At 36.8% G+C, this 27782-nt stretch overlaps 1 protein-coding gene across 3 annotated transcripts in view; it reads left to right on the top strand.

Annotated features, from left to right (window-relative positions):
- pax3b (paired box 3b) overlaps positions 1 to 27782 on the top strand; it is a 94077-nt gene that overhangs the window by 65704 nt on the left and 591 nt on the right. For all 3 annotated transcript variants that reach the window (XM_069896692.1, XM_069896694.1, XM_069896693.1), the window contains one exon: positions 26256 to 26502. In XM_069896692.1, the coding sequence (XP_069752793.1) occupies positions 26256 to 26502 (247 nt within the window). The remainder of the gene's footprint in view (positions 1 to 26255; positions 26503 to 27782) is intronic.

Below are 27782 nucleotides of genomic sequence, written 5' to 3'. Positions count from 1 at the left end.
ATGCACCACAGAGGCAATGATGGATTATTAATCTGTGCATAAAATGTATTTTTTAATGCAATCCAGTTTTCTGGTTCAGAAGAAAAAGAGATGAAATATAATCGACCATCAGAAAATTTGATTCACTTAACATGGTCCATGGTTTTCACAGATGGGCTTTGGTATTAAAAGAAGCATTCCTTCCCTAACTTGAGCAGATCCATGGTTTTTTTTTTGCAATATCTAGCTGTGAAATATTTCACTGTTTATTCACTTCAAATTATACTTAACTGCTGATACTTTAACGATGTCAGGAGCAATTTAATTCAATACTTCCTCACAAAATCTCTGCGGGCATTGCAATACTGTTTCATTTACTTCAAATTAGAACTTGATTTCACAAATTTAATGCTAAAAGGCTGTTGTTTCTGAGATCCATATTAAAATACTGCTCTGTCTTAACCCTTAAAATGGATAAATGTCAATACATTTAATCTAAATATGAAGAATCTCAACTGAATAATCTGCAAAGTATCTTCCTAGAAATCGCAAAACATATGAAGTCTGAAAATAAAAAAAACCCAATTTTCTTAGCATTGAATAACATGCAATTTGGTGAATGTACATTCCCATTTCTACATGATATCCACAATTTCCTCTTGCTAGTTGTTTTTAATTTGATTATCTAATGAGAATTATAATGGTTGACCAATGTACAAAATAATAAGAGTGAAGTAGACTTCAGCTGAAAAGATTATCAGGCAGGGTGTAAAATGTATTCCCATTTCTTCTTGATCAGCTGGATGCCATGCTGGTGCAACAGTTAGTGCTGATGCCTCACAGCAGTTAATGCCAATACCTCACAGCTCTAGGGATCTGGTTTCAATCCTGAACCTGGGTGTCGTCTGAAACGACTTTGCAGCTTCCTTTTATGAAATGTGTAGTTCTCTTGTTTCCTCTCATATCTCAAATGATAACTGATTACTGTAAATCATCTCGTGATGTTGATTAATAGCAAAATGTTGATGGACATGTGTGAGGGAAAATAAGTTGTAAAGACTACAGGGAAATAAAGTGGAACGTGACAAATGGGATTGCTCTTCTGGAGTTAGCAGGAACACTCCGGACTGAATGGCCTCCCTTTGTGTCAAGTCTTCTGGTATGATTACTAAATATTTTCATAAATTTCTTTTTGCTTCAGAAGAAACATTTGTAGTATTTCAGGAATAATATAATTTAAATTCTGAGCATTTAAACCTCCAAATATTACATTTTAGTGTTAAATAATCGAACAGTGACTTTAAGAATGGTACCTCCTGGGTAAGAATGGAAGATTTGCATTTTCCATCAATTAAGAGAGTATTTTCCTATGTCAAGCCTGCTTATTCTAATTAATTTTAGATTCTTCAGAGAAATGAGAATAGAAATGAATGTGTAAAGAACAGAAATAAATGGTTTACTCTTCTAGACTTTTTTTCATAGTTCCCTAAGTATTTTTAATACTTTGTCTTCTCATTTTTCTGCTACTACTTACATTGATTCAGAGCGTTTTAAGTAACTGAAGTAACAAATTAACACTTTAGTTTGCTTTGACATCGCACTCTGGGTGAAATATTGATTGACCAGTCAAATTGGACGGTCAAGTGGTAGATTGAGCATGCTTTCTAAATGAATTCTCATCCTGGGTAGTTTCAGAAAAAAATGAGGCCCTTTTGCATTAATCAGCAAACTTAATGCTGTTGTTCCCAGTTATTTGGTCTTCTTCTTTGGCTTGGCTTCGCGGACAAAGATTTATGGAGGGGGTAAAAAGTCCACGTCAGCTGCAGGCTCGTTTGTGGCTGACAAGTCCGATGCGGGACAGGCAGACACGGTTGCAGCGGCTGCAGGGGAAAATTGGTGGGTTGGGGTTGGGTGTTGGGTTTTTCCTCCTTTGTCTTTTGTCAGTGAGGTGGGCTCTGCGGTCTTCTTCAAAGGAGGTTGCTGCCCGCCGAACTGTGAGGCGCCAAGATGCACGGTTTGAGGCGATATCAGCCCACTGGCGGTGGTCAATGTGGCAGGCACCAAGAGATTTCTTTAGGCAGTCCTTGTACCTTTTCTTTGGTGCACCTCTGTCTCGGTGGCCAGTGGAGATCTCGCCATAGAACACGATCGTGGGAAGGCGATGGTCCTGCAGCTGAATGTGCAGCAGTGACTTTAAATAGCAGTTAAAAATATGTTTTGCATTGTCAAAGTCAGGTTTCGATCACTTAACTTATCAGAATATTATTTTTCTCTTTGTGGCCTCAAGACGCAAGTTCATTTATTTAAGCTCAGGTTGTGCCTGTACCAATTAAAGCATCAATATAGAATTTGAGGATCATTGAGAGATATGTTGCTATTTGTTATCTTACAAAGTGAAGAATAAATCCAGCTAAAGGAAAAAAAAAGTGATGAAAATAATACGTATCTATATGACCACCACCCTCTTTGTGAAAAACTACTCATTAGGTCCCCTTTATATCTTTCCCCCTTTACCTTATGCTCTCTTGTTAGACTCCCCTACCTTGAAAAAAAAGAGACTATGACCATCCCCCTGATCTATGCCCCTCATGATTTTGAAGATCTGGAAAATCACCCTTCAGCCTCCTTCAAACCAGGGCGAAAAGTTTCAGCCTATCCTATTTCTCCTTACAACTCAAGTTGTCTAGTCCCAGCAATGGCCCTGCAGCTTAGTTAGCTAAATCTCATTCATCCTATGGTATGGTGATCAGAATTTCACACAATATTCCAATCTCACTAACATCTTGGACAATTATGTCTTGTACTCAATGCCTTATACAATTAAAGCAAGCATGCTGTAATATCTTCTTCACCACCTTGTCTACCAGTGTTGCCCCTTACAGCGAACTGCCTATTTATACCTCTTAGTCTCTCCATTCTACAACACTGTGCAGGGCCATGTCATTCATAGTTCTCACTTAACTTCCTAAAGTGTAGCACTTCATGCTTGTTCGATTAGAATCCATCTGTCATTCCTTTGTCTAGCTTACCAGTTGACCAAGATTCTGTTAGAATCTCAGATAACTTTGTCACTCTCCACCACACTATTGAGACATTGAGATTGGCCTGTGAGCCAAAATGGAATTAATGGTGTGAATTGATGTCCATCAATGTTTTAAAGAAATATGACTTAAAGAAATGCTTCACTGATGTATTGATTTTCTGCATGTCTATCACATTTTATAGTTCGATTGATTGTCTTATGCTTTTATGACTGAAATTGTTACTTTGAGAACTAGGGAACTACAATTGGAATTATAGCCCCATTAATCCTTCTCTGGAATTATAGGAATATGGTAGAATGATAGATGTAAAATATTTCAACAATAAGCTTGCAATTTTTACACACAGTATTCTTATTGATAAATAAAATATGTGAATATTCATTTAGTTCAATGACCAATATCTTTCTGATTTACATAAATAGTGAGAGATTACAAAGCTCTGGGAAACAGAAGGACCTGAGTGGCTAAGTACATGATTTGCAGAGGGCAAATATGCAGATGCGCAAGGAAGGAAGAAAACAAATAAAATGTTTTGTTTATTGCTGGGGGAAACAGAATACAAAAATTGAAAATTATTTTTCATTTATGTAGGGCAATTATTGAGATTCCATCTGGATAACAATATCCAGTATTGGTCTCCTTGGTGTATTGAAAAGAGTTCAGAGAAAGTTTACTGGATTAATGCTAGGAATGGACAGGCTCACTTCTAAGAAAAGGTTGGACGGACTAGATTAGTGATTCCCAACCTTTTTCTTTCCACTCACAAACCAATTCAAATATTTCTTATGCCGTTGGTGCTCTGTGATTAGTAAGCGATTGCTTAAGGTGGTAGGTGAGTGGAAAGAAAAAGTTTGAAAACTACTGTTTTAATTGTACCTAATTGACTTGTGATGTGTACAGTTTCAGAACTCCTAAGGAAATGGACCAATGACAATTTTTCTCAAGAAAAATATTTCAGTAACAATTGGGTCTAGAGCAGTGATCCTCAACCTTCCCTTCTCACTCACATATCACCTTGAGCAACCCCTTACTAATCACAGAGCACCGATGGCATAAGAAATATTTGAATTGGTATGTGAGTGGAAAACATAAGGTTGAGAACAACTGGACTAGATGTATCTGCTGCAGTTCAGAAGTACAAGAAAAGACGACTGAAGCATATGAGACCATGAGGGACCTTGAAGATAGATGTGGAAAGGATGTTTCCTCTTGTGGGAGAATCCTGTAGAAGGAATCACCATTTAAAAGTAAGTGGTCACCCATTTAGGACAGAGATGAGGTGAATTTTATTTTCTCTTGGATGGTCATGTGTACAAGTCAAGAACCCCTTATCTGAAAATCTGAAATACTCCAAAATGTTTTGAGCGCTGACATGTTGCCACAACTTGAAAATTCCACAATGACCTCACTTGCTCTACATTTAAAAAAGCCATCCAGGAGAATTTCCAGTGTTTTGTGGTGCATTTATCTTCTTTTGAAAGCAGAGATCATGTTGTTTTTGGGTAAGTACAAGATATTATTTTCAGGTGAATTTTCCACTTGTGGCGGCATGTCGGCGCTCAAAAAGCCGGCTATTGTTTGTTGTTGCTGTTTAACAGCTGATACAGGTATTTTGCTGATCGACTGAGCTGCTTTGTTACCCTAAGCACTTATTTCAAAATCCAAAATTCGAAACACTTGTGGTCCCAGGCATTTTGGATAACGGGTACTCAACCTGTATTTGGAACTTTCTTGCTCAAATGGAGCAGTGTTTGAGTATTTTTAAGGCAGGTGGGTAAATATTTGATAAGAAAAGGGTTTAAAATACTGGGATTAAACACTCAAAATATTTACGATTTAATTGAATGTCTGAACAGATGAGAAGATGAGCATCCTACATCTTCTCCTAATCCAAAAGTTTCTTGGTCTGTATCTTCCAATAGGCCACATAGAATAGTATCATCCTGACTCAAAGAATACCCCATATTTGGTCTAACTGAAGCATTATGAAAAATAATTTCTTGATCTTATTCTCAGTTCTCTGAGATGTAAAATATAGGTTCATTTGCTTTTAAACACTTTTAATTGTGACTTTCTTACTGTATCGATGTAGCAATATTCATTTAAAAAAAAATTCTCTATACTGATGGGGATTGTACTATTCAGATTGCATTTTCTTTCACTAATCTCTCTCTAGACATATACTTTTTCACTTTTCTCTGCATTGAAATGAATCTGTACATCATTATCTAGACATACAGCACAGTAACAGGCCATTTTGGCCCATGGACCTGTGATGCCCAATTTTTCTCCCAATTAACCTACACCCCTGGTACATTTTTGAATGGTGGGAGGAAACTGGAGCCTCCAGAGAAAACCCACACAGACAGGGGAAGAATGTACAAAGTCCTTACAGGCAGTGCCGGATTTGAACCCTGGTCTGATCCCAATCGCTGGCGCTGCAAAAGCGTTGCACTAATCGCTATGCCAACCATGCTGCCCTACTTAATCTCCTGGTCTTATTTTGAGATCATGAGAAAATGTTAATATATTATTTTTTTCTAATCTGAAGTATAGTGGGTGGTTTTGGGACCCGTATTTAAGGAAAGAGATACTGGCATTAGAGAGGGTCCAGAGGAGATTCATGAGAATGGTCCCAGGGATGCAAGATTTAACATATGAGGAGCATATAATGGATATGACCTTTACTCACCAGTGTTTAGAAGGATGAGGATGAATATTAAAAAGGATGGATACAGTGGACATAGAGAAGATGTTTCCAGTAGCGGAAGAGTTTTGGGACCAGAGAGCAGAGCCTCAGAATAAAAGGATGTTCCTTTAAACTAGAGATGAGGAGAAATTTCTTTGACTAGAGGGTGGTGAATCTGTAGAATTGGTTGCCACAGACTACTATGGATGCCAAGTAATTGGGTATATTGAAAGCAGAGGTTGATAGTTTCTTGATTAGTAAAAGTGTCAGAGGTTATAGGGACAAGGCAGGAGGTGGAGTTGAAAGGAAGAATTACCAACCGTAATTCAAATGGCAGAGCAGTTTAGATGGGCCAAATGCTTTACTTCTGCTCCTATCTTTAATCATCTTACAATATCTTTGTTCAGGTTCTTCATATAAATGAAAAATAAAAGTGATTTTGTTACCTGATCAGTTTAACCAAATATAACTTAGCTCTATTTTTTGTTTTCGTGCTCCAGTTTTCTTTTCATCCATGTAGCTTTTCTCTGAGTCTGTCTTCTTACAGTACTTTTTTATATTTTAGATAGCTTTTATTATCAGGGCATTATGGATGGCAGGGCAGATCTCACAAGCCTCTCAAAACCTCATTTTAATTTGTTCAAACATTTACCACATGGCTCAACACAAAGGAAATATTAACATATTTTGAATGAGAGAGTAAAGTTAACAGTCCTGGATATATTCTAAAAGAACCTCACATGTTTGACCACAAAGTTTTGTCTTGCCCCAATTTACCTTATTTTAATAATCTAAATTAAAATCTAATTTATCCAAACCCAAATATATGTTTTACTTACTTATCAACACAACTGACAAAGCAACTGGATAATTTGTGTGCTCAACTGAAAGAATGTAAAAGGTGAATATAAAATTAAAGATAGGAAAATGATTTATATTGTAACATGCAGAACATATAAAAAATAAACTAAAAATGGAAATATGCTTTTCATAAATTATTAATTAATCATTTTTAAAAAAATATCCCTGTGACTGTAGTAATATTTATTTTTATTTATGCAACTCCAACTAATTGTGAAATGAAATAAATGGCAACATTAATGTAAATTTCATGTTAACAATTCCCCTCAATATATTTCTGACACAGAGTTGACATGTATGCTTACTTCTTTACACAGACATATTTTGACTTATTCCAAACAGATATACATTTAAGTCATAGAACAGCCATAATGAATATATTAAAAATGTAAAATGATACAATGGTATAAAAACCCTTTCCTGCATTGTACAGGCGTAGTTCATTGTAATGTTTTTTACATAAGAAAATATTATGAAAGTTAATGATTGAGACCAGATGAGCAAAAGGGAAGAAAAAAATTAAATGCCTCTGATAAGGAAACTAGAAAACTTCAGTTTGCCAGTAAATCATTTGGATTCTCTGGTGCACCATCAGATATGTACATTCTAAATTTAAAGTTACAAAAGGTCACCAAACAGATTTCATTTCATTTCCCAAATTTACATATACCTCAAATCCTTAGAAGTTCAGTTACACACTGAAGACAAAATAACATGGTATCAGATACTGACAAAAAAATCCAAATTAAATTGATAGTTGCCCTCTTTTAATAAATGTATGTCATATGGTTTTATTGTAAAAGCAGCCAAAGTGGTTTAACCGTCAAAGTATTTTACTGTTCCTTCAGGGTGATCCAAGGAAAATTTGAGATCCAGGTACAGAACACTTGATCCATTTTGTTCACTTTAGGATTGTGATTTTGTTTATGGACTCTGATGAAGGATCATCGACCTGAAACCTTAGCTCTTCATATTTCCACAGGTGTTGCATGACCCACTGAGTTTCTCTAGCATTTTTGTATTTATGTATATGTACAATTTTAATTAAAGCTATTAACTGGGATAATGTATTTTAAAATTCCTTATTTAATTTATAATAATCATATAATAATCATTGTGATAAACTTAAATATAAGTTTATCATGGTGAATATGAGTAATATAATTTGTTTTCCAATCTTTTTATTTAAGTTTTAGCACACACACAAAAAAATGGAATGATAGGTTACAGATAATAAATCAAATGGATATACATTATAAACAAACAGTAAATGATTCCCCACAGGCTCTATTGTTCAAATCATAAAAATAGTAGAAAAGATATTGTGATAGTACAGATCTATCACCAATGTATATAGTGTATATAGTTACAGTATCTAGACTGTGCTTACAGCGATTGGCTGAGAGAATGTGATAGTACAGATCTATCACCAATGTATATAATGTATATAGTTACAGTATCTAGACTGTGCTTACAGCGATTGGCTGAGAGAATGTGATAGTACAGATCTATCACCAATGTATATAGTGTATATAGTTACAGTATCTAGATTGTGCTTACAACGATTGGCTGAGAGAATGTGATAGTACAGATCTATCACCAATGTATATAGTGTATATAGTTACAGTATCTAGACTGTGCTTACAGCAATTGGCTGAGAGCTAAGCCACGCCTATTGTCTGGGCCTTAAAGGGTTGTGTCCCTAGCCAGGTCGGATCATTCCGGACTGGTCGGCCACCTGTGAAGAGCTCCTATCTTTTGCTAATAAAAGCCTTGGTTTGGATCAACAAGTCTTTGATTCTTTCGACGAGCTCTACAGATATATATTCTAAACTTATCTAACTAATCCTAAATTAAATTAAGTTATCTAACCCCCTAACCTAATAGCTGAAAATTGAAAATTAGAAATTAGAAGCTGGGATGTCTTAATGAAATCCTCATCCTTCTAAACTCTGGTGAGTACAGGTCATATCCATTGTATGAAAACAGTTAACATGAAGAAAAAAAACATAATAATACAACATATTGTATCAAAGCATGTTTAAGAATCGAAAAAAAATCATAAATGGGGGAAACATTCTATCAAACTTAATATCGGTATCAGTCATAGCACATCTAATCATCTCTAAGTTTAAACTAGCTAAAATTTGGTACATCCGCAGAACATTGAGAGGCGGAATAGAATCTTTCCACGTAAGTAAAATAGATCTTGCAGCCATAAGCATGTGAATGTAATAACATGGCGATCAGATGTCTATCTCCCATCAACACTCCAAATGGTGCCATAATTGGATTCAGCTCTAAGTTAACGCTAAAATTGTAGATAAAGTATTGAAAATTTCTTTCTAATAAGATTCCAATGCTGGGTAAAACCAAATTAAATGAACTAACGATGCCACCCCATTGCTACACCTGTTGCAATGAGAGTTGACATCTGGAAATATAAGAGGCGATTTATCTTTAGACATGTGTGGCCTGTGTGTAACCTTAAATTGGAGGAGTGAGTGATGGGCACAGATTGACGATGTATTAACAAGTTTAAAAATCCTTTCCCACAAGTCATCAGAAATAGCTAATTGTAAATCCTGTTCCCATGCTTTTTTAATCTTATCAATTGGAACATGATATAATGTCAACATAATATCATAAATGTGAGCAATTAGGCCCTTCTGGGAGGGATACAAAAGAAAAATTACATCCTCATCTACTTCCTGAGTGTGGGGAAAATTTATTAATTGGGTATTCAAAACATTTCTAATCTGCAAATACCTAAAAAATTGTGAATTTGGAAGATTAAAGTTAGTGTATGGTTTTTCTTTGTTGTTATGAAGTAAAATGGTTGAATTCAATACTCACAATTTTCTTTTAATGCTTCAACTTTCAGAAATCAGTAGTCATCAGTAGTTTATTCAGTGGAACTTACTTTCAATGAACTTGATGTTGTGAATTTCCATTTATGGTGAAGTAATTCCAGTCTCCCACTTCACTCTATTTAAATGAATTTAGAAATGAAGTAACTCTTGTAATAAAATGGCTCTCTGCTGTAGTAGAGCTGTTCTTCAGTTGTTGCCCTTTAAACAGCAGTGGGGTGCATGTCATAGGTTGTTGGAAATTACAGTCTCCAATTTTAAAACATGCAGGGAGAAATTTGCTTATGGTCAACAGTTGTCAGTTGCACCTACCTCTGCATACGTGGTTCCACTGATGTGAGCAGCAGTCAGTGGTGCTCAGGATGATGCTAGCTGCAATCTTGTAAAGAAAAATCACCCACCACAATATAGCAATGATTGTGTCAAAAACTTTATTCGATGTCTGCTGCTGTCAGGTGTTAGCTTGGAGAGAATTCTGACAAGCAGCCAATGTAATGTTATCAAACTGCATGATACGCCAATCACATTAAAGAATGATCAGATTTGACAAATTGGGAAGAAAAAAAGCACAGGCTTAAAAATTCACTTGGATTTGTAACACTAAACTTGCTGTAAAGAAACTCTTTCTGCTCTGCTTCAGAAGTTCAATTCCATAGATCTTGGAGATTAGATAGAATAAAACACTGCTACTTTATATGACATTTAGTGCTATTATCTGGAATGAATGTTTAAGCAACAATTTTAAACATTCACATGACGAAAAGCCACATTTTTATAACTAGTTTGAAAATTTCTTATACTTTAATAACCATGGTATATTGAAATGTTACATGAGGAAATAATAATGTAATTGCAAAGAGAGTTTTATAATAATCAGAAAGTGTGCTAAGCAGGAATCATATCACTTAATGTCATTTAAACTTATGCTGTCTTGGTATGGCAATAGGTCTGATCGAAGCCATTAATGAGAACTGGTCACACTATGGCAAAGTTAATCCAGCCCACTTTGACTTTCTTGATATGCCTGAAACCTTCTACAAGATTAACTGCATCTCCCACTTCCATTGCCCATCACTCCATTCTTATAGTCTGTTCACAGCCAAAGAATTGTAGTAGTGTCTCTTCTTCCTACAACTGCTTAATTACCTCTGGTGTTTTCAAATGTCTATCCTTGCTCTCTCATTTGCATTTTTCCCTTTGGCAACATCATCCTAAAAAAACAGTATCGGTTTCCAAATCCATTCTGATGACACTGATTTACCTAACCACCATGTCTTTTTACTTTCCATTGTCTTTTAATTATCAAGCACTACCTTGAATTGTATATAGCCCTGCAGATATTATTGGGGAATGCACTGAACAGGACATTTGAGGTGCAGTCAATAAGTGTACAACTTAATTATGGGTAACTTTTATCTATGCATAGTTCAGATTAACAAAATTAGTAATTATAATATGGAGGGGGAATTCATGGGATGATTTTTTGGAGCAGTATTTCAAGGAATCAAATGGAAGCTAGGTCATCCCAGAGAGGGTTTTGTGTAATGAGGAAGAATTAATTACCAATTTTGCGTAGTCCCCCTAGGGAAGGAGTGAGCATATGATGTTATTCCTTTTTAAGATGGAGAGTGACATATATCATTCTGGGACCAGGATCCTAAGTTAAGGAACATTTGATTATAAAGGGTAAGATTGGCCAACAGAAATGTTGGGTAATGTTACTTCTGATGGAGTGGATTGACTGTGGCAAACATTGATGAACAACAATAATTATACATTTCTTTCTGATCCATTAATTAACCAGGTAGGATGACTCAACCAGGGCTAATGAGGGAACTTAGGGACAGTATTTGATCCAAAGTAGTAAAATAATAATTGGCTTGAAACAGCAGTGAGGTTGAGAACTGGGAACAATTTGGAACTCTGCAAAGGAGGACCAAGGGATTAACTAAGAGGAGGACTATAGATTAAGAGGGTAAGCATACAGGTAATAAATATGATATTAAAAGCTTCTCCAGATATATGAAGAGAAAAAATATTAGTGACTTAATGTCAGGATCAGATGACTTAATAATGGGGAACAAAGAAACGGCAAACGAATTGAACAATTATTTTTGTTCTGGCTTCACAAAATAGAACATTTAACATCCCATGAATCAAAAACAGTATTACCAGGGAAACAATGTAAGGAAATTGATGAGAAACAGTACTGATCACTCCCCAGGGCCTAAAGTCAGAGTATTAAAAAAAATAACATTGGTCATCATTTTCTTACATTCTATGGATTCTCCATCAGTTAGAGGACATCTGATGTAAACTCAGTTCTTTTCTAAAGGAGGGAAATAGAAAACATTATAAATTTATTAGCCAGCCATTAATAGTGGGGAAATAGTTGAGGTATCGATCAAGGACAGTGAGCATTTCCAAAAGAGAAATCATGTTTGATAAACAACCTATTTTTTTTCAGATTACAAAAAGCAGGATAAATGGGGAAGAACCAATGGATTTGATGTATTTTGGATTTTCATAAGGTCCTATAGAAGAAATTATGATGTAAAATGCGATTGGAGATGAATTTTAATTTAGAAATACTGCACAGTAACAGGCCATTCTGGCCCACAAGCTCATGCTGCCAAATACAACCTGTTATATAACTTAAGGTACAAACTATTCTGAAATTCCAAGTCAAAGCACCGTGAGATTCACAAATATAGGTTGGGAGGTAAATCTGTAACTTTACAAACTACTGGGCACCTTGTTACAGGCCAGAAGTGGAGGGGGAGCAGAGGAAATTAAACAGGATATTCCCTAGGTGGGAAGGCGTCAGCTTTAGCTAGAGTTTATATAGCCTAAGATTGTATTCCTTGATGGGTAGGAGGCTGGGATGCGACATAATAGAGGTATGGAAAATGTTGAGAAGCATAAATATGATAGTCAAAATGTAGTTCCCATGATTGGAGTGTCAAGTAAAGACAAAGTAGGTTTAAGTGAGAGGAAGAAGATTTGATGAGGGGTATAAAGAACTGATATGAATAGAGAATTGATTCATGAAATAAAGATAAAGAATAAACAGGCAGTCTTTTACCAAGTGGCAGTAGGTGTTTCAGGGATCAGTGTTTAAACTCCAGCCATTCATTAAACGTATTCATGATTGAGATGAGGGAATAAAATGTGATATCACGTTTGGAGATGACACATAGAATTGTGGGAGTGTGAGCAGTAGAGATGATTTGGACAGGTTAGGTGAGTTGCTAAACACATAACTGTACAATGTGAATAAATGTGAGTTATTAATTTTGAAGGAAAAACCAAAAAGGCAAATTATTATTTAAATGGAATTAGATTAGGAAAGGAGGCAGTACAACAAGGCCTGTGTGACTTGTAAACCTGTTGATGATGATGTAAGTCAGCACTGAAGGTGCAGCAGGAGGTTAAGAGGGCAAGAGGATTTGAGAACAGGTCATGGATTTTTCACTGTAATTGTACTGGGCTGGTCAGGCCACATCTTGAATGTTGTGGGCAATTTTGATCCCCTATCTGAGAAATAGAGTAAGTGCAATGAAAGTTCACCCAACAGATTCCACTGTTTATGAAGATGGTTGGTTTAATTGACTCCTATTTGCTAGAGTTTAAAAGAATGAGAGGGGGCCCTCATTGAAAACTAAAATCCTGATGGGACTGAACATACAAGATGCTGGAATACGTTTTCAGTAGTGGGGAAATCATGAACTAAGTGTATGGATGGAAGATTGCTATGCAGGATGACAAAATTTTTTTCATGCAAAAACTGGTGAACCTAGCTAATTCCCTATTACAGAAGACAGTTGAGGCTAAACTATTAAATATATTTTTGAAAGAACTAGTGAGATTAAGGAGATCAAGAAATGCAAGGAAAACTCAGAAACCGTGAACTGAATTCAGCCATCATCATTTTGAGTAGAAGAGAAAGCTCAAAGGTTCACTGGTCTATTTCCAAGGACAGTCTGCATCTACCCCCATTTTCTCTCTCCATACATTTCTCAATGTGTATAAACTTGATCCAGCTAAATATAGTGAAGGCCTTTCTCCTGATCCTGTTTCCCTTTCATGGATTCCATCACTCCCCCTGCCAACTCACTGAATGTGAACTGAAGCGCTAGCACATGAGAGGCACAATGTGCAACTGGTAGAGCTGCTTCCACACAGCTCCAGCCACTTGGATTCTATCTTGCACTCGGAGGTGGTAATGTGTAGAGTTTACAAGTTTTACCTCCGATGATGTGTGGGTTTTCTCTGGGTTTCTCCCATATTTCAAAAATATGTGGCTTGATAGATTAATTAACCCCTGAAAGTGTGCGGATGACTGGAGGAATTCAGGGTAGGATTGATTGGAATGTAAGGAGAGTAAAAGGTAACATTAGTTGAGAGAATGGCTGTCTGAATTTGGTACAGACTTGATGGTCTAAAGGACCCGTTTCTGCGTTGCATCGCTCTATGAGTCAATTTCTCCATTTGATTCTGCATTAAACTTCACACCTCACATCAATATTGTCACTATAACAGCTTATTTCCACCTCCAGGATTGGCTGAATCATCTGTGCTACAGCTTATCCACGGCTGAAGTCTAAATCTATGCTTTTGTTACTTCTAAATTTGACCATTCTATTGTACGTTGGCTGATTTCCATCTTAAGTAGGTCTTTTAAAATGTTTTTCATTGTCTTGACTCCCTTATTCTTATCTCCATACTTCTCTGGCCATTCAAAAAACTCTCTTGCTTGTGTCCTAACATGAGAGATGTGCTAGTTTATTTATCAAACCCAACTTGATGACCCAACCAGCACTTGATTTTCAAACGAATAGGTTAATCTTTGTCTTCAAATCTTTACATGGCCTTCCCTCTCCCTGTAATGTCTTCACATTTGATATCCTCTACTTCTGACCTCTTGATCATCCTTGAATTTAATTATTGGTGGTCATGCCTTCAGTTCCAAGAATGAAAATTTGGAACTCGATTCTTAACTCTCTTTGTCTGAACCAAGGCTTTCATATTAAGAATTTTGATAAAGGGTCCCAACCACAAACATTGACTGACAATTTCTACCTTTGGATGCTGCCTGACCCATTGAGTCACTTCAGATTTTTATTCTTTGCTTAATTAAGTGTTTGTTCATTTGGCAAAATATATCCATCTACGGCTTGCTGTCAATATTTGTGTTTGATGGATGCCCTGGTGAAGTAACTTGCATGTGTCTTCCATGAGAGGAGATCTTATAGAAACATATAGGATTATGAAGAGTATGGATAGGATAGATATAGGAAGGTTTTTTGAGCTGGCCGGGGAAACTAAAATGAGAGGACACAGTCTCAAGATTCGGGGGAGTAGATTTAGGACAGAGATGAGGAAAAATAGTTTTTCCCAGAGAGTAGTGAATGTTTGGAATTCTCTAACCAGGGAAGTGGTTGAGGCTGCCTCATTAAACATATTTAAAATTCGGTTAGATAAATTTTTACATGATAGAGGAATTAGGGAATATGGGGAGAAGGCAGGTAGGTGGAGTTAGGTCATAAATTAGATCAGCCATGATCGTATTGAATGGCGGAGCAGGCTCGATGGGCCATTTTTGGCCTACTCCTGTCCTTCTTCCTATGTTCCTAATATTAAGGTGCACTTTATTTAAGTACAAGTTGTTGATTTTATTAAATCACATCTAATAAAATATGAGATTTTGGTTTGTTTTTACAGTGACAGCAATTCACATGCAATTCATATTGATTTAGATCATTCTCTTGGAGAAAGTGGAGGAGCACTAAATCCCTGACAGCAATTTTGAGATTTCTGCATTAAATGAAGTTTTTGTGAAATTCCCAAAGCAACTGTTGGTTTCCTAGAACGATTATGGTGAACTCTGACAGGTTTGCTGTCATTGCTCTGCCAGCGTGTCCATCCAATCAAACTGAACGTGTAAGGTTGAGCCCATCTGTTGACTGATATGTTTCAAATCCTTTAGCACTGGTGCCCAAATAAAATTCCTCTGCTCCTCATTGTAAGATGATGCACATACATTGTGGTAAATGACTCACCAGCTGCTGCATCTCAACTAACAATGGGAGTGATTGCATGACAGGTTGCGATATGCGCTGTTCTGTTGTTGAATAGCAATAATGCTGTGAAATAATAAAATGCAACTTATAAATTAAAATTTATGAAACTCAAAAAGTTATCCATCCCATTTAGGGACTAGAATGGGACTGGCTGTGCACATGTTGACTTTCGCTGAGAGTCACCCTGGACATCATATTGATTACGGCATTAATATTAGTACAACAAATGTCTGTCAAGACGTCTGCAGAGCCAACAGATGATGCTAATCAGCATGCAATGTGATTTTGCCATTTTGTGCTCAGTGCTACAGCCAACACTGTTTATGAATGTTGCATGGTTGAATATGCGTAGATCCTGCTGGATTGTACTCCTAATCCATCCTCACCTCACCAATCATCAACAGATTAAGAAGGCCATTGCTGATTGGTCTTTTCTGTTGGTTGCTCAAAGTATTTTGGTGCTTGCTACAATTATTTCAGGCAGTAGAAGTCCAATCTGGCAGGCTCTTTTTCCTGTCTTCATACATTCTGCTGTAACTAATTGCTGCCAGAAACATTAGCAGCCAATCCCCTTGTAAGACGGCATAACCGGAAGAGTAAGGTGAAAGCATGCAGGACAGGATGACCTGCTGAAGGAGTAAGGGAAAAGATGGAGTGAGAAAAATTCAACAGTTGTTTCTTCTAAGGATGCTTAGAGACAAATTCGCTACTCTGAAGATTGGCAAGGAATATCATGTGGGTTACCTTTGCAATAATATCTGACATGTTTTCAGCCAATTGTCCTGTGTGCCTTTGCCTGGCCAGATGATTCTCTGCAGGGCTCCCAGTGGCCAACAACTTCAATCCCACACCTTATTGTCACACTGACATGTCTGTCTATAGCAGTGGTTTTCAACCTTTTTCTTTCACTCACATACCACCTTAAGTTATCCCATAAGGTGGTATGTGAGTGGAAAAAAAAGGTTAAAAACTATTGGTCTATGACTTTATCTACTATAAGTTGAGACCAGCTGCAAAACAGAGGAACAACTCCTTATATACTGTCTTGGCAGTCTCCAAACAGATGGCATTAATATCGACTTCTCCAATTTCCATTAACCCTCTCTCCTGGCCTCTCTCTTTCCCTCATTCCTCTGTCTTCCTGCAGTTCAACACCCCCTCTATTCCTCTTCCTTTCAGAGAGCCATCTTTCTTAGCCCTCTACCCTCTCTCTCTATCATTTCTCAGCTTCTTTCTCTTCTAAACTTCCACCTGTATCTACCTATAACCTCTCATGTTACCCAGCACTCCTCCCCCTTCCTTTCCTCATCACCTTTTTATTTCACCGTCTTCCATATTTTCAGCACTCTGACGAAGGGTTCAGACCCAAAATGTTGACGACCTTTTACTTTCTATGGATGCTGCATGACCTCCTGAGTTTCTCCTGCACTTTTGTGTACTGCCAAGGTCTATAGGATATTTGATGCATGGCAGCTGATTTTCAGTGGATAAGACTAAATAGATTTTGGAGGTGCTATTGAGATGGCCTCAAGACATAAAAGACTTGACAGCAGACTGGAATGTGTTGGCAAGCTGACAGGTTAAAGCAAAGGCATGAGTAGTGTTAGGTCTGCTTTGTTCATGAATGAGTGAGACAAACACCAGGCTGAGTCGAAATCAGGGTTCTTTGTTCTTTATTACCGGATTGTAACACTTGCGACTAAACATGTTAGTCGGAGAATGCATTCTGCCGTTATCAGCAAAATGGTGATTTTTTATACCCTTGGATATGTGCTTAGAACATCATCATATCATTACTTGTCCAATGACTAAAACTGTTGCTATCCTTTCCCTGCTAGCTTCCTGCCTCTCAATCCATCAATGTCTCTCTTATCTTGTAAGTACAAGGATGCATTTACATCTTGTTACAGCCCTGTACAGGGCAGGGTAACTCCTTACACATTCCCATCTCATGATGTTTTACCTTACAGTAGATGATTGGGGATCAGGTGAATATTATCATCCTGTGATTGGTCAGAAGGTCAATGACCTAGGGACCACTGTCTCTCTAGCAGAGTGCCTAATCTGGTGGAAATCATATCACTGGAAATTTACAAGCCACTTTGGACAGTACAATCCAACATAGGAGCAGTTTGACCTTCCTGGACAGCCATTTGAACTTGGTTCTGATGCTGGGTTGTTGTTCCATTTCCTCCTCTGGAGGGATAGTTGCTCCTTTACTGCTTATGGAATTAAAGTTATTTGGATCAAGGATACAAAGGGATTTGGAGGTCAGTGGTCCTGACAATTGTTAGTAGATATTTGATAGTGGTGTCGTAAATGGAGCAGCATTTAGGATAATAGCATACTCAGAAAATCCGGCTTTGAAGACACATTGATTGATCTTGACCATATGGAGGAAGTTATTGATTGTCTTCTGCCACTGTTTTCAGGGGTTTGACTCCTGGAGCTAACCACTGCCTTTTAATGAACAGTACATTTCCCCGTATCTGAAACGCTTGGGACCGGACGTTTTTTTTGGCTCAGTAGAATCAGCAGAATACTTGTATCAGCCATGAAACAGCAACAAAAAAAAAACAATGGCAGGCTTTTTGAGCATGAAATAATGTTTAATATAAACCAAAAAACAACTTGATCTCTGCTTACAAAATAAGATCAATGCAACTCCAAACACTAGTAATTTTCCCCAATGGTTTTTTCAATGGTTTCCTCCAGTGTCGTCTGCCTCATTAACAATGGTTTTTTTTCTTAAAAGTCTCTCTTTGAATTAATAAACTGACATGATTTCTTGTTCTATTATTCTTTTTACTGACATCCACAGTGCTATCTATGGACCTTATTGCCATGGGCCACTATATATTTGTACAGTACATGAGAGCTCTATTATTATCAAAATGGCGCCAACAGAGTGTTAGAGCCCTCATGGGCAAGACGTGTGATAATTCTTTCTCAACTTGTGACGTTATGTTAGTGCCGCAAAAAGCTTCTTTTCAGTATTCAGAACTTCAGATACGGGGAAATGTACTTAGCAATGGAAGATCAACATCCTTTGGAGAAGCACAACTTTCCTCCTTCTTTACTTTCTTCATCAGGGCCTTTATTGGCAACCTACTCTCCACCTTGTTTTAAATTTCTTACTGTTTCACAGGACAAATTTCATTCCTGCATGCCTGGTGCTGTCGACTGCAGCCATGGTGCACTTCTCCATTTAAAAAGGACAGGCTAGCTTCACATGACACTGGTTCGCTTTACCCAGTGCCAGTAAGTATTGATAGAGGTGTGAAGTTAATGAACACTTCAGACAGCAGTGCCGCACTCAGCGATCATTTAACAGTACAGGGAACACAAAGGTTAGTGTGCTGTCAGCATTACTGTTACAGGGATGGTTCTATTGCCATCCCCATTCCTGCAACCATTTTAGAGAAGGCGAGCATGTCTATATCAATCTCAGCTACCAGATATGATCCAGAATTATGAATTTTTGTATTTAAATATTTATTAGTTTCCTATTTTATGTGTGAAAGATCTTTGCAATTCATCTCTTTGCAATAACAATAATTTTCATGGATATGTCTTAATAATATACATGGTGCATTTCTGTGATTTCAATCAGCATGTGGCCGAATCACTTCAAAAATTATTAGGCTTACAAAAAAATCTGTGGTTCAAATGCCATAAAATTGAAAACTAATGCAACCTTTAGACTATTCACACTCATTATAAATATCACTCTGAATTTGTGAATTCATTTCAATGCTTAATACCAATATAAATGAGTTTTTGTTATTTTAACTTTCTCCCCAGTGAACATTAGTCTATGGAATAAAATAGTGCTTTTTTAGTAATCTCATCTGAGGAGGGTCAGAGGTCAAAAATGTTGGTAGGATCCTTTCTTGGAGAGAAACTGTAATGACTGCACTTTTGTTTGAATGCTTGCTACCTAAACTTGGATCTTTAGAATAATCAAAGCTGAAAATAGTTAATTCTTACTAAATTCATTGTTTTACACTTGTGCATTCAAACAACCATCTTGTTACTGATGGAAAGATCCTGGTACCAACAAGCTGGGGGTGGATGCCCTGGACTAGTCCTGCTTTCATTCAGTGCTTGCAGTATGATTTGGTGCAGACTAGTTCTGCCCTTCCTGTAACTCCATGCTTTAAGTGAGAAGGTCACATTGAAATACCTTAACTGACACTCTTTAGCTCCAGGCTACTTTCTTTTTCTTGTTCTCAAAGAACCATGCAGAAATTACTAAAATCTAATTATTTTGCTGTTAATCAACTGCAGGTTGATTCCTGGAGCATTTTTTATCAGCATTAAACCACTTGGGGCAGAAAACATTACTAAATAGACATTTAAGGATTTATCACAAAAAAGTATGAAAAAAAATTGATTTTCTGAATTTTTATGCTACAATATTATTGGAAATCAATACAAGCTGTTAGTTAATTCTGTATCAGTGTCCATCTGAAATGGCTAACGTTAGTAGATGGGTAAATTGTGATAAAACTGCAATGATGGCCATTTACTGAGAACACATACTTAATCCTAATAATTTTCAAAATCAGATTGTATAATGTTCTGCTTGAAATCTTGGAAATAAATGTGTGAAATAACCATTGAGTTCTTTACCTTAAACTAAAATCTTGTAATCAATTGAAATTAAAGTTATTTAACAGATAAACAAGAAAGTTCTATTCTGTTCAGATATTTTTGACTGTATTTTTCCATCAACACTAACTTTTTCTATTCTCTTTCTGAAATCATAGTTCTACAGACTTTAGTCCTACCTGTAAAGCCTCATGCAATGCTCATTACCTGTGAGCTAAGACTATGAATGTTAATGATGAGTTGACTTTTAGTCAGTTTTTAGTTGTACACTATACAATATTCAGTTAAAGATAAAGGTAAAGGTTCCATTATTCTCACGTAATTTGTGTAACATTTCCATCGCTAATCAATGAATAATGGTTACCTCATGCATATTCTGTATTGTTTCCAAATTTCTTAGTTCAGTTCAATGACACATAGAACACATCTACTGCATAACTGCTGCTGGGGTCTCACTACAGGACAATCCAGATTAAGCATGAGATGTAACTGATGTGTACCTCTGTGCTTGAGAATAGCTTTTTGAACAATTGAGGGGGATAGGGCAATAGTACATCAGGTGAATTAGCCGACACTTTGCTGTCATAATACAGTTGTTACTCTCTGAAAGTGATGCAAACATCTGCATTAAATTATGGATGCACAGATATCCAAAGGAGATAATCATTGATCTATTTCTACTCCAGCTTTCAACAGAATTAAAGGAAATCAGTTTAACAGATGTTAATTTATAAACAAATGCTTTAAAACACTGTTTATTGAACCTCTTCAGCGCTTGACGTCCTGTTTTGTGGAAACTGCCAAAACGTTTGGCCTGGAAGTCAGCCTGAAGAAAACTGAGGTTCTCCATCAGCCAGCTCCCCACCATGACTACCAGCCCCCCCACATCTCCATCGGGCACACAAAACGGTCAACCAGTTTACCTATCCCGGCTGCACCATTTCATCGGATGCAAGGATCGACAACGAGATAGACAACAGACTCGCCAAGGCAAATAGCGCCGTTGGAAGACTACACAAAAGAGTCTGGAAAAAACAACCAACTGAAAAACCTCACAAAGATTAGCGTATACAGAGCCGTTGTCATACCCACACTCCTGTTTGGCTCCGAATCATGGGTCCTCTACCGGCATCACCTATGGCTCCTAGAACGCTTCCGCCAGCGTTGTCTCCGCTCCATCCTCAACATTCATTGGACCGACTTCATCTCCAACATCGAAGTACTCGAGATGGCAGAGGCCGACAGCATCGAATCCACGCTGCTGAAGATCCAACTGCGCTGGGTAGGTTATGTCTCCAGAATGGAGGACCATCGCCTTCCCAAGATCGTGTTATATGGCGAGCTCTCCACTGGCCACCGAGACAGAGGTGCACCAAAGAAGAGGTACAAGGACTGCCTAAAGAAATCTCGGTGCCTGCCACATTGACCACCGCCAGTGGGCTGATATCGTTTCAAACCGTGCATCTTGGTGCCTCACAGTTCGGCGGGCAGCAACCTCCTTTGAAGAAGACCGCAGAGCCCACCTCACTGACAAAAGTCAAAGGTGGAAAAACCCAACACCCAACCCCAACCAACCAATTTTCTTTTGCAACCGCTGCAACCGTGTCTGCCTGTCCCGCATCGGACTTGTCAGCCACAAACGAGCCTGCAGCTGACGTGGACATTACCCCTCCATAAATCTTCGTCTGTGAAGCCAAGCCAAAGAAAAGAAAATTGAAGCATGAGATGGAATTGACTGGACTAAGACATAATTATTGCTTTGCAAACTTCCTACCTTAGTAATTTTTAACAATGTAGATTGTGATACCATTACATATATTTCAAAATATAATTAAATTTAAAAGAATAAACCAAATAAATACTGTTTATTTATAAGAGCATTGAGGTTATTGTTGAATTATATAAAATACTAGTAAGACTACTGCATAGAGTTTTGGTCCATACGTGTACAGTATATTGCAGCAAAGGTGCTATTGCTCTGTAGGGTTTGGAGAAAATATGTGTACAAGGATGTTGCTGAGGCTGGAAAATTTTTTACCATGCGGTAAGATTGCAAAAGGTAAGTTGTTTGGTTTGGAAATGAGCAGGACTGAAAGGAGAACTTAATTAGGATGCATAAAATTACAAAGGGTCCAGGTAGAATAAATAAGGAGAATATGGTTCCCTTAGCTATAGGATTTAAAAAATAGTGGGTAGAGATTTCATGTAATTGGTAGTAATGTTCAAGGAGGAACAATTAAGATGTTTACACCAAGAAAGTTGGGGGAATCTATAATTCACTGTCTGAGTTGCAGAGACAGAAACACAGATCACATTTAAAACAGATTTCCGACATATATTTGAGGCGTTCTGACTTTACAAGAGTTGGAAATGAAATGAGGTTGGATTGCTTTTCCAGCACATGTGGATATCATAGGTTAGATGCCCTCCATACCTGTTGTATATTTTCTATAATTCTATGGTATTTTATCATACCATAATTGTATGCATGTTAATCTTAATGCACAGTAAAATATTTGGAAGGTTAATTCAAAACTGTGCTTTTTTTAATAGTTGTAAAAGTTTTGAAATATGATTGTCAATGACATCATATCTGCTGGATGACAGGGATCTGGTGAACTAATACCTGATAGCCACTAACATTAGACATGGGGGTAATCCATGTCTCTAGGATTGTTAGATCTTTGTGAGCCAGATCATTAGAATTGATACTTTGCTGTTCTGCTGAAGGACCAGGCTGTTTTGGTGAAGGATCCACAAAAGGCAAATATGTGGGTACAGCAAGTACTGTACACAAACATGCTGGAGAAACTCAGCAGTCCATGCAGTGTCCATAGGATCCAAAGTGTAACCAATGTTTCAGGCCTGGGCCCTTTGTCAGCACCCCAACAGTGGCAGACTTTATTAAGGTTAAGCTTTACTTCCCATGGCTACTGCATGACCTGCTGAGTTTCTCCAGCATGTTTGTGTAATGCATTCAGCCCCAACATCTGCAGACTTTCTTGTTTCAGGGATACAACAAGCAATTGTTTATTTCTAGGGTAATTAACCACAAAAGTACTGAGGTTATACCTATTGTATGGGGGAAGATCAGAATACTGTCCTCGCTAAAGGAATGACATTAATGCATTGAGAGCAATTTTAATACTTGGAATGTGCTGCTTGTCTCATGAGAAAAGGTTGGACAGGATAAACTTGCATCCACTGAGGCTTTGAAAGATGAGAGAGGACATGATTGAAACTTATAAGATCCTAAAGTGCTTTGACAGAGTGGATATGTAGATGACGCCCAGATCTGGGGTCACTATTTAAAAATGTGTTCACTCATTTAGGGCAGGGATGAAGCAAATTTATTTTTCTCTCAGAGGCTCATGAGTCTTTTAAACTGTCTTCCTTAAAGGGTGATGGAAGAGGTTTGAGAGGACCGGAATGTAAAATTGAGACTAAAATCAAACCAGTTGTGATGTTAAATGCAGAGAAGGCTTGGGGTTGAATGGCCTCCTGAATCTCATTCATCTGCTGGAAAATCCCAAATTTATTATCAAGTCTGGGCTATGAAAATTTAAGGGTGCCATTCATCTTTAGGAAATTTGATTCCTCTTCAGGAATAAAATCCTAATTCAGGTATGGTATTTCTACATGCAAAATCACCTTTCTTTGACTGTTTTTTGGCACCTGAAATTCAAATGTGACATTTAAAATATACAATACCCTCTGAGCATCAAAGTTTCCAATTTTATCTGTTTAATCCTCAGCAAACTAAATGTGGTTAATCCTATATCAAAACTGTGCCTGGGGCGACTGTAAAATGTAGAAGTTCCATCAATGTTGTGTAAATATATCATTTTGTTTGGAATTCCTTTTTTTGCATTTGGTCAATTGAATGAACTGAATACAGTATGGGATGATGACTGAGCAATATGTTAAATAACCGAATCTGGAGTTAGTGGAAAGTCAAGTGTATTTTTTTTAAACTTTACTTAGAAATAGAAATAAGACAAATGATTATAATTAAAAATGTTGTTTTACAATATGCAATTTAAGTGCTCAGAAGACAAAGCTAGTTATTTACACTGGAAGAATGGAAATAACAGACACAAAAATGAAGGTTATGTTGCAAAATTTCAAGGGAACCTATTTTCCTCTCCGATTTTCTTTGCAAGTTTTCCCTTTTTTAAAAACTGCCCATGAACAATTAGTAGTTAATAAATTACATTGATAGACATTTAGGGTCATATACCGGTGTTTTCTGAGAAACAGGAAACTTTAAAATATTTAATCCTTTCTCTGGCATGCCTCCAAACATATTAAAAATTTTGCCTCTGGGTAGGGTTGTACAATTGAAAGAATACCATGACGCCTTAAGTTATAGAAATATTATGCAGAGTGTGTATCAAGTTTATCTTGAGAAAAAGTAGCATTATCCCTTCATAATGAAAAAAATATTGCCAATTAAAATTATTTTTTGAGGATTTCACCTTTTCACTGTTACTTGATCCAAAAATTAGTCCAGAGATGTAAATTGTCTTGGACAAGAAATTGCTCTTCAATAGAGTATCCTATACCTGGTTATAAAGTGGGACCAGATTTATTTTCAATTGCTGCTTTTTATACTTGAGGAAGATGATATTGTTCATATGTAAATAAAATATCAATTGAGGAATTTTGTAGGAATTGGCAAAACTTCTATTTCCTTTGTTTCTCATAGATTTGAAAAAAAATCCCCAAAATTTTAAAATATCCCTAAAATATTTTAAAATATTTATACTATATATGAATCTTCTAAAGTGAATAAATTAAATGACATTGTTCTTGACTGCGATTTGAATAAATCATCCAGGATCATGCATAAAATTTTAAATGATATTTGCTAAGTATGCAACATTAATCAAGCTGAAGTGGAGATTCTGTCCTGGCAATGGTCAGATGAAAATGGTGGATGGGCAGATTAAAGATTATGCTTTGGAGAAGTCAATGGACAGGACTGATGAAGCAGTTTGCTTGTTTTTGTCCTTCTCTCGCTCTTGTGTTCACTGCTTGTTCCTGCATCCTGGAACAATGAATTAGTTACCCATCTCACTCAGTAGTAAGCACTTTAATTTTTCTGCATGTTTTACATGAAAATATGAGGATATTTATCTATGAACAAGACTTGCTCTTTTTGTATTTTGGGCTGATTTCCCTTAATCTGCCTCTTTGGAACTGAATCAGACTTTTACCTTCTGCCTTGAGCCCATACAGTAACAACTATTTTTATAGTTTAGAGTAGTTATCTACAAATGATGACATCTGATAGCATCTGTGCCAGGAAAGTGGAGGGGGGGGGGGAAATGGTGGGGGGGGGGCAACAGTAATCAAGGAAAATTCCACATCAAGAAGCCACTTGAAAGGCATTAGAAGCTCTGAAGATAGGAATAATCCTCCACATTATCTTCAGCAGATAATGAAGATACTGGGCTGAAATGGCAGAATAGGAAGATTACTGGATCTACTCCTTTTGTCAGGATACATTTGATCTCAAAATTGGTGGTAAACATCATAGCTTTTGTTGGTGAGAAGCAGCTAAATAGTTGTCAAGTGGTAGAAATTACATCTGAAATTCGTGGCTTGCCTTCATTGGCTCTAATTTTAAAGGAACAGGAAATAGCAACCAGTGGTGGACCAGATAGGGAAGGGAATCCCCAGCAACAAGAAGGCTGTGTTAAGCTTTACTGGTTGAGAATGAGATGTTGAATTTATCCTTTCACTGCTTGCTGAAATATGACCTCATTAACTTTATGTTTTAAATTAGCAAAATTTGTTGCACTCCTTAGGGGTTTATTCCAGAAGTCTTCACTCTTAATTGTAAACAAAAATTGATGCATAGTTTTTGAATTATAGTTTGTTCAATTGATAAATCATCTCTCCTTAAAACTGAAAGTTAAACAAAGGATTGGAAACATACCTTTGCATCAGTGCAGGTTGTAGTTAGATTTTATTTTTGGGAATACAACCCCCTGGCATCATAATCTGTGCAAATAACACTGAAAATACCATTCAAACAACAACTTAAAAACACCTAAAATAAAAATTGTTTTTGGTATATTAGTAATGGTATAAATTTGCATTTCTGCAGGTTATGGGACTCTTGGCAAATCCTGGTGGTGTTCCACATCAACCACAAACTGACTATGCCCTCTCACCACTAACTGGAGGCCTGGAACCATCTACTTCTGTTTCTGCAAGTTGTAGTCAGCGACTAGACCCAATGAAACCTCTCGACAGCTTGCCCACTTCCCAGTCATACTGTCCATCAACTTATAGCTCCTCAGGTTACAGTGTGGATCCAGTGACAGGATACCAGTATGGACAATATGGGCAAAGTAAGTGTCATGTAAATCTAAGCAATACATTTAGCTATAAAAATGCATACCCACCCCATCCTTCATCAATTTGTATCAAAATGTGTGATTCAGTATACAAACTTTGAATATGAATGTGAAATTCAATATGAATTTATGAGTCTTGTGTAAAATAAATAGAAAATATATTGCTCCTTTAGTTTGGTTTGGCACTTAGTGCAACATTCCAGCCAAATGCACAAACAGAGCATACAAAATGTATTAAAAAGAAAAATGTACATTTGGTCAACATTTATTTGATTCCGAAGAAACATGATGATGAGACAGCCTATTACTAACTTAAAGACTTAATGTTATATTTCATTTGAGGAACAAAAAGAAGGAGTGACATTTTTCTATACTGTGCAATTCTGGTATCTGAAAATGCAACGTCTTTCCCTGTGTTTGGATAGCAGTCTACAAGTTGGATGTTATTGGATGTTACCACAGACTGGCGAGGCTACAATCACGATTTTTTTCCCCCCCTTCAAATTCAATTAGATGACCAAAAATCTGTTAATTTGAAAATATTTAATCTCATGGCTTTAAACATCTTTCTTAAATGCATGGAGCCAGATGATACTTTATTTTTTAAGTTAATTGGTTGTTGTTTTAATCAATAAATTAAGAACACTAAATGTTTAGGTACCTTATGCTGTCATCTTCTTTAAACATATGTTTGCTTTGAGCTACACTGAATAAAGCTTTGGCAGCATCTCCCTTTTAAACTTTTATAAGTGACATAGTACAGGTATCTGTTTTTAGTTGGCATGCAATCCAGAAGTTCAATCCATTATAAATTTTAATTTTCACTGCATTGGAAGCTTCTTGAATTGCATTGTATTTGACTTCAGAACAGCAGTTTTATTCAACTTATTACAGTAATTGTAATCTCAATGCACTACTTACATTTTTAAACTCATTGGTTAAAAGTATCATTGAATACTGTGTATTATATTTGAACAGTTGTTAAATAATTCACAAATAGACAGATCTACAAATCCATTAAAAGAAAATGCATGAAAGATATGATGTGAGCATATTATTTTGGGTATGCTGTGGACTGCCAGACTATGTACTTCTAAAGAGTTAAAGTTGTTTCAATTGAAATATTAATGTTAATTTGTAAATCTTTCCTCTTAAAGTTACCTTCCTCCACAAGTATTAAAGCTAAACAAATCTGTACTCACAATTAGTGTTACTGTTCGAGAGAGAGAGCGTGCGAGAGAGAGCGAGCGAGCGAGCGAGAGAGAGAGAGCGAG

Source organism: Narcine bancroftii, chromosome 9 (genome assembly GCF_036971445.1).
Source record: "Narcine bancroftii isolate sNarBan1 chromosome 9, sNarBan1.hap1, whole genome shotgun sequence".
NCBI classification, from domain to species: domain Eukaryota; kingdom Metazoa; phylum Chordata; class Chondrichthyes; order Torpediniformes; family Narcinidae; genus Narcine; species Narcine bancroftii.
The sequence above is the reverse complement of the archived record's forward strand: the minus strand, read 5'-3'. Positions and strand labels throughout refer to the sequence as shown.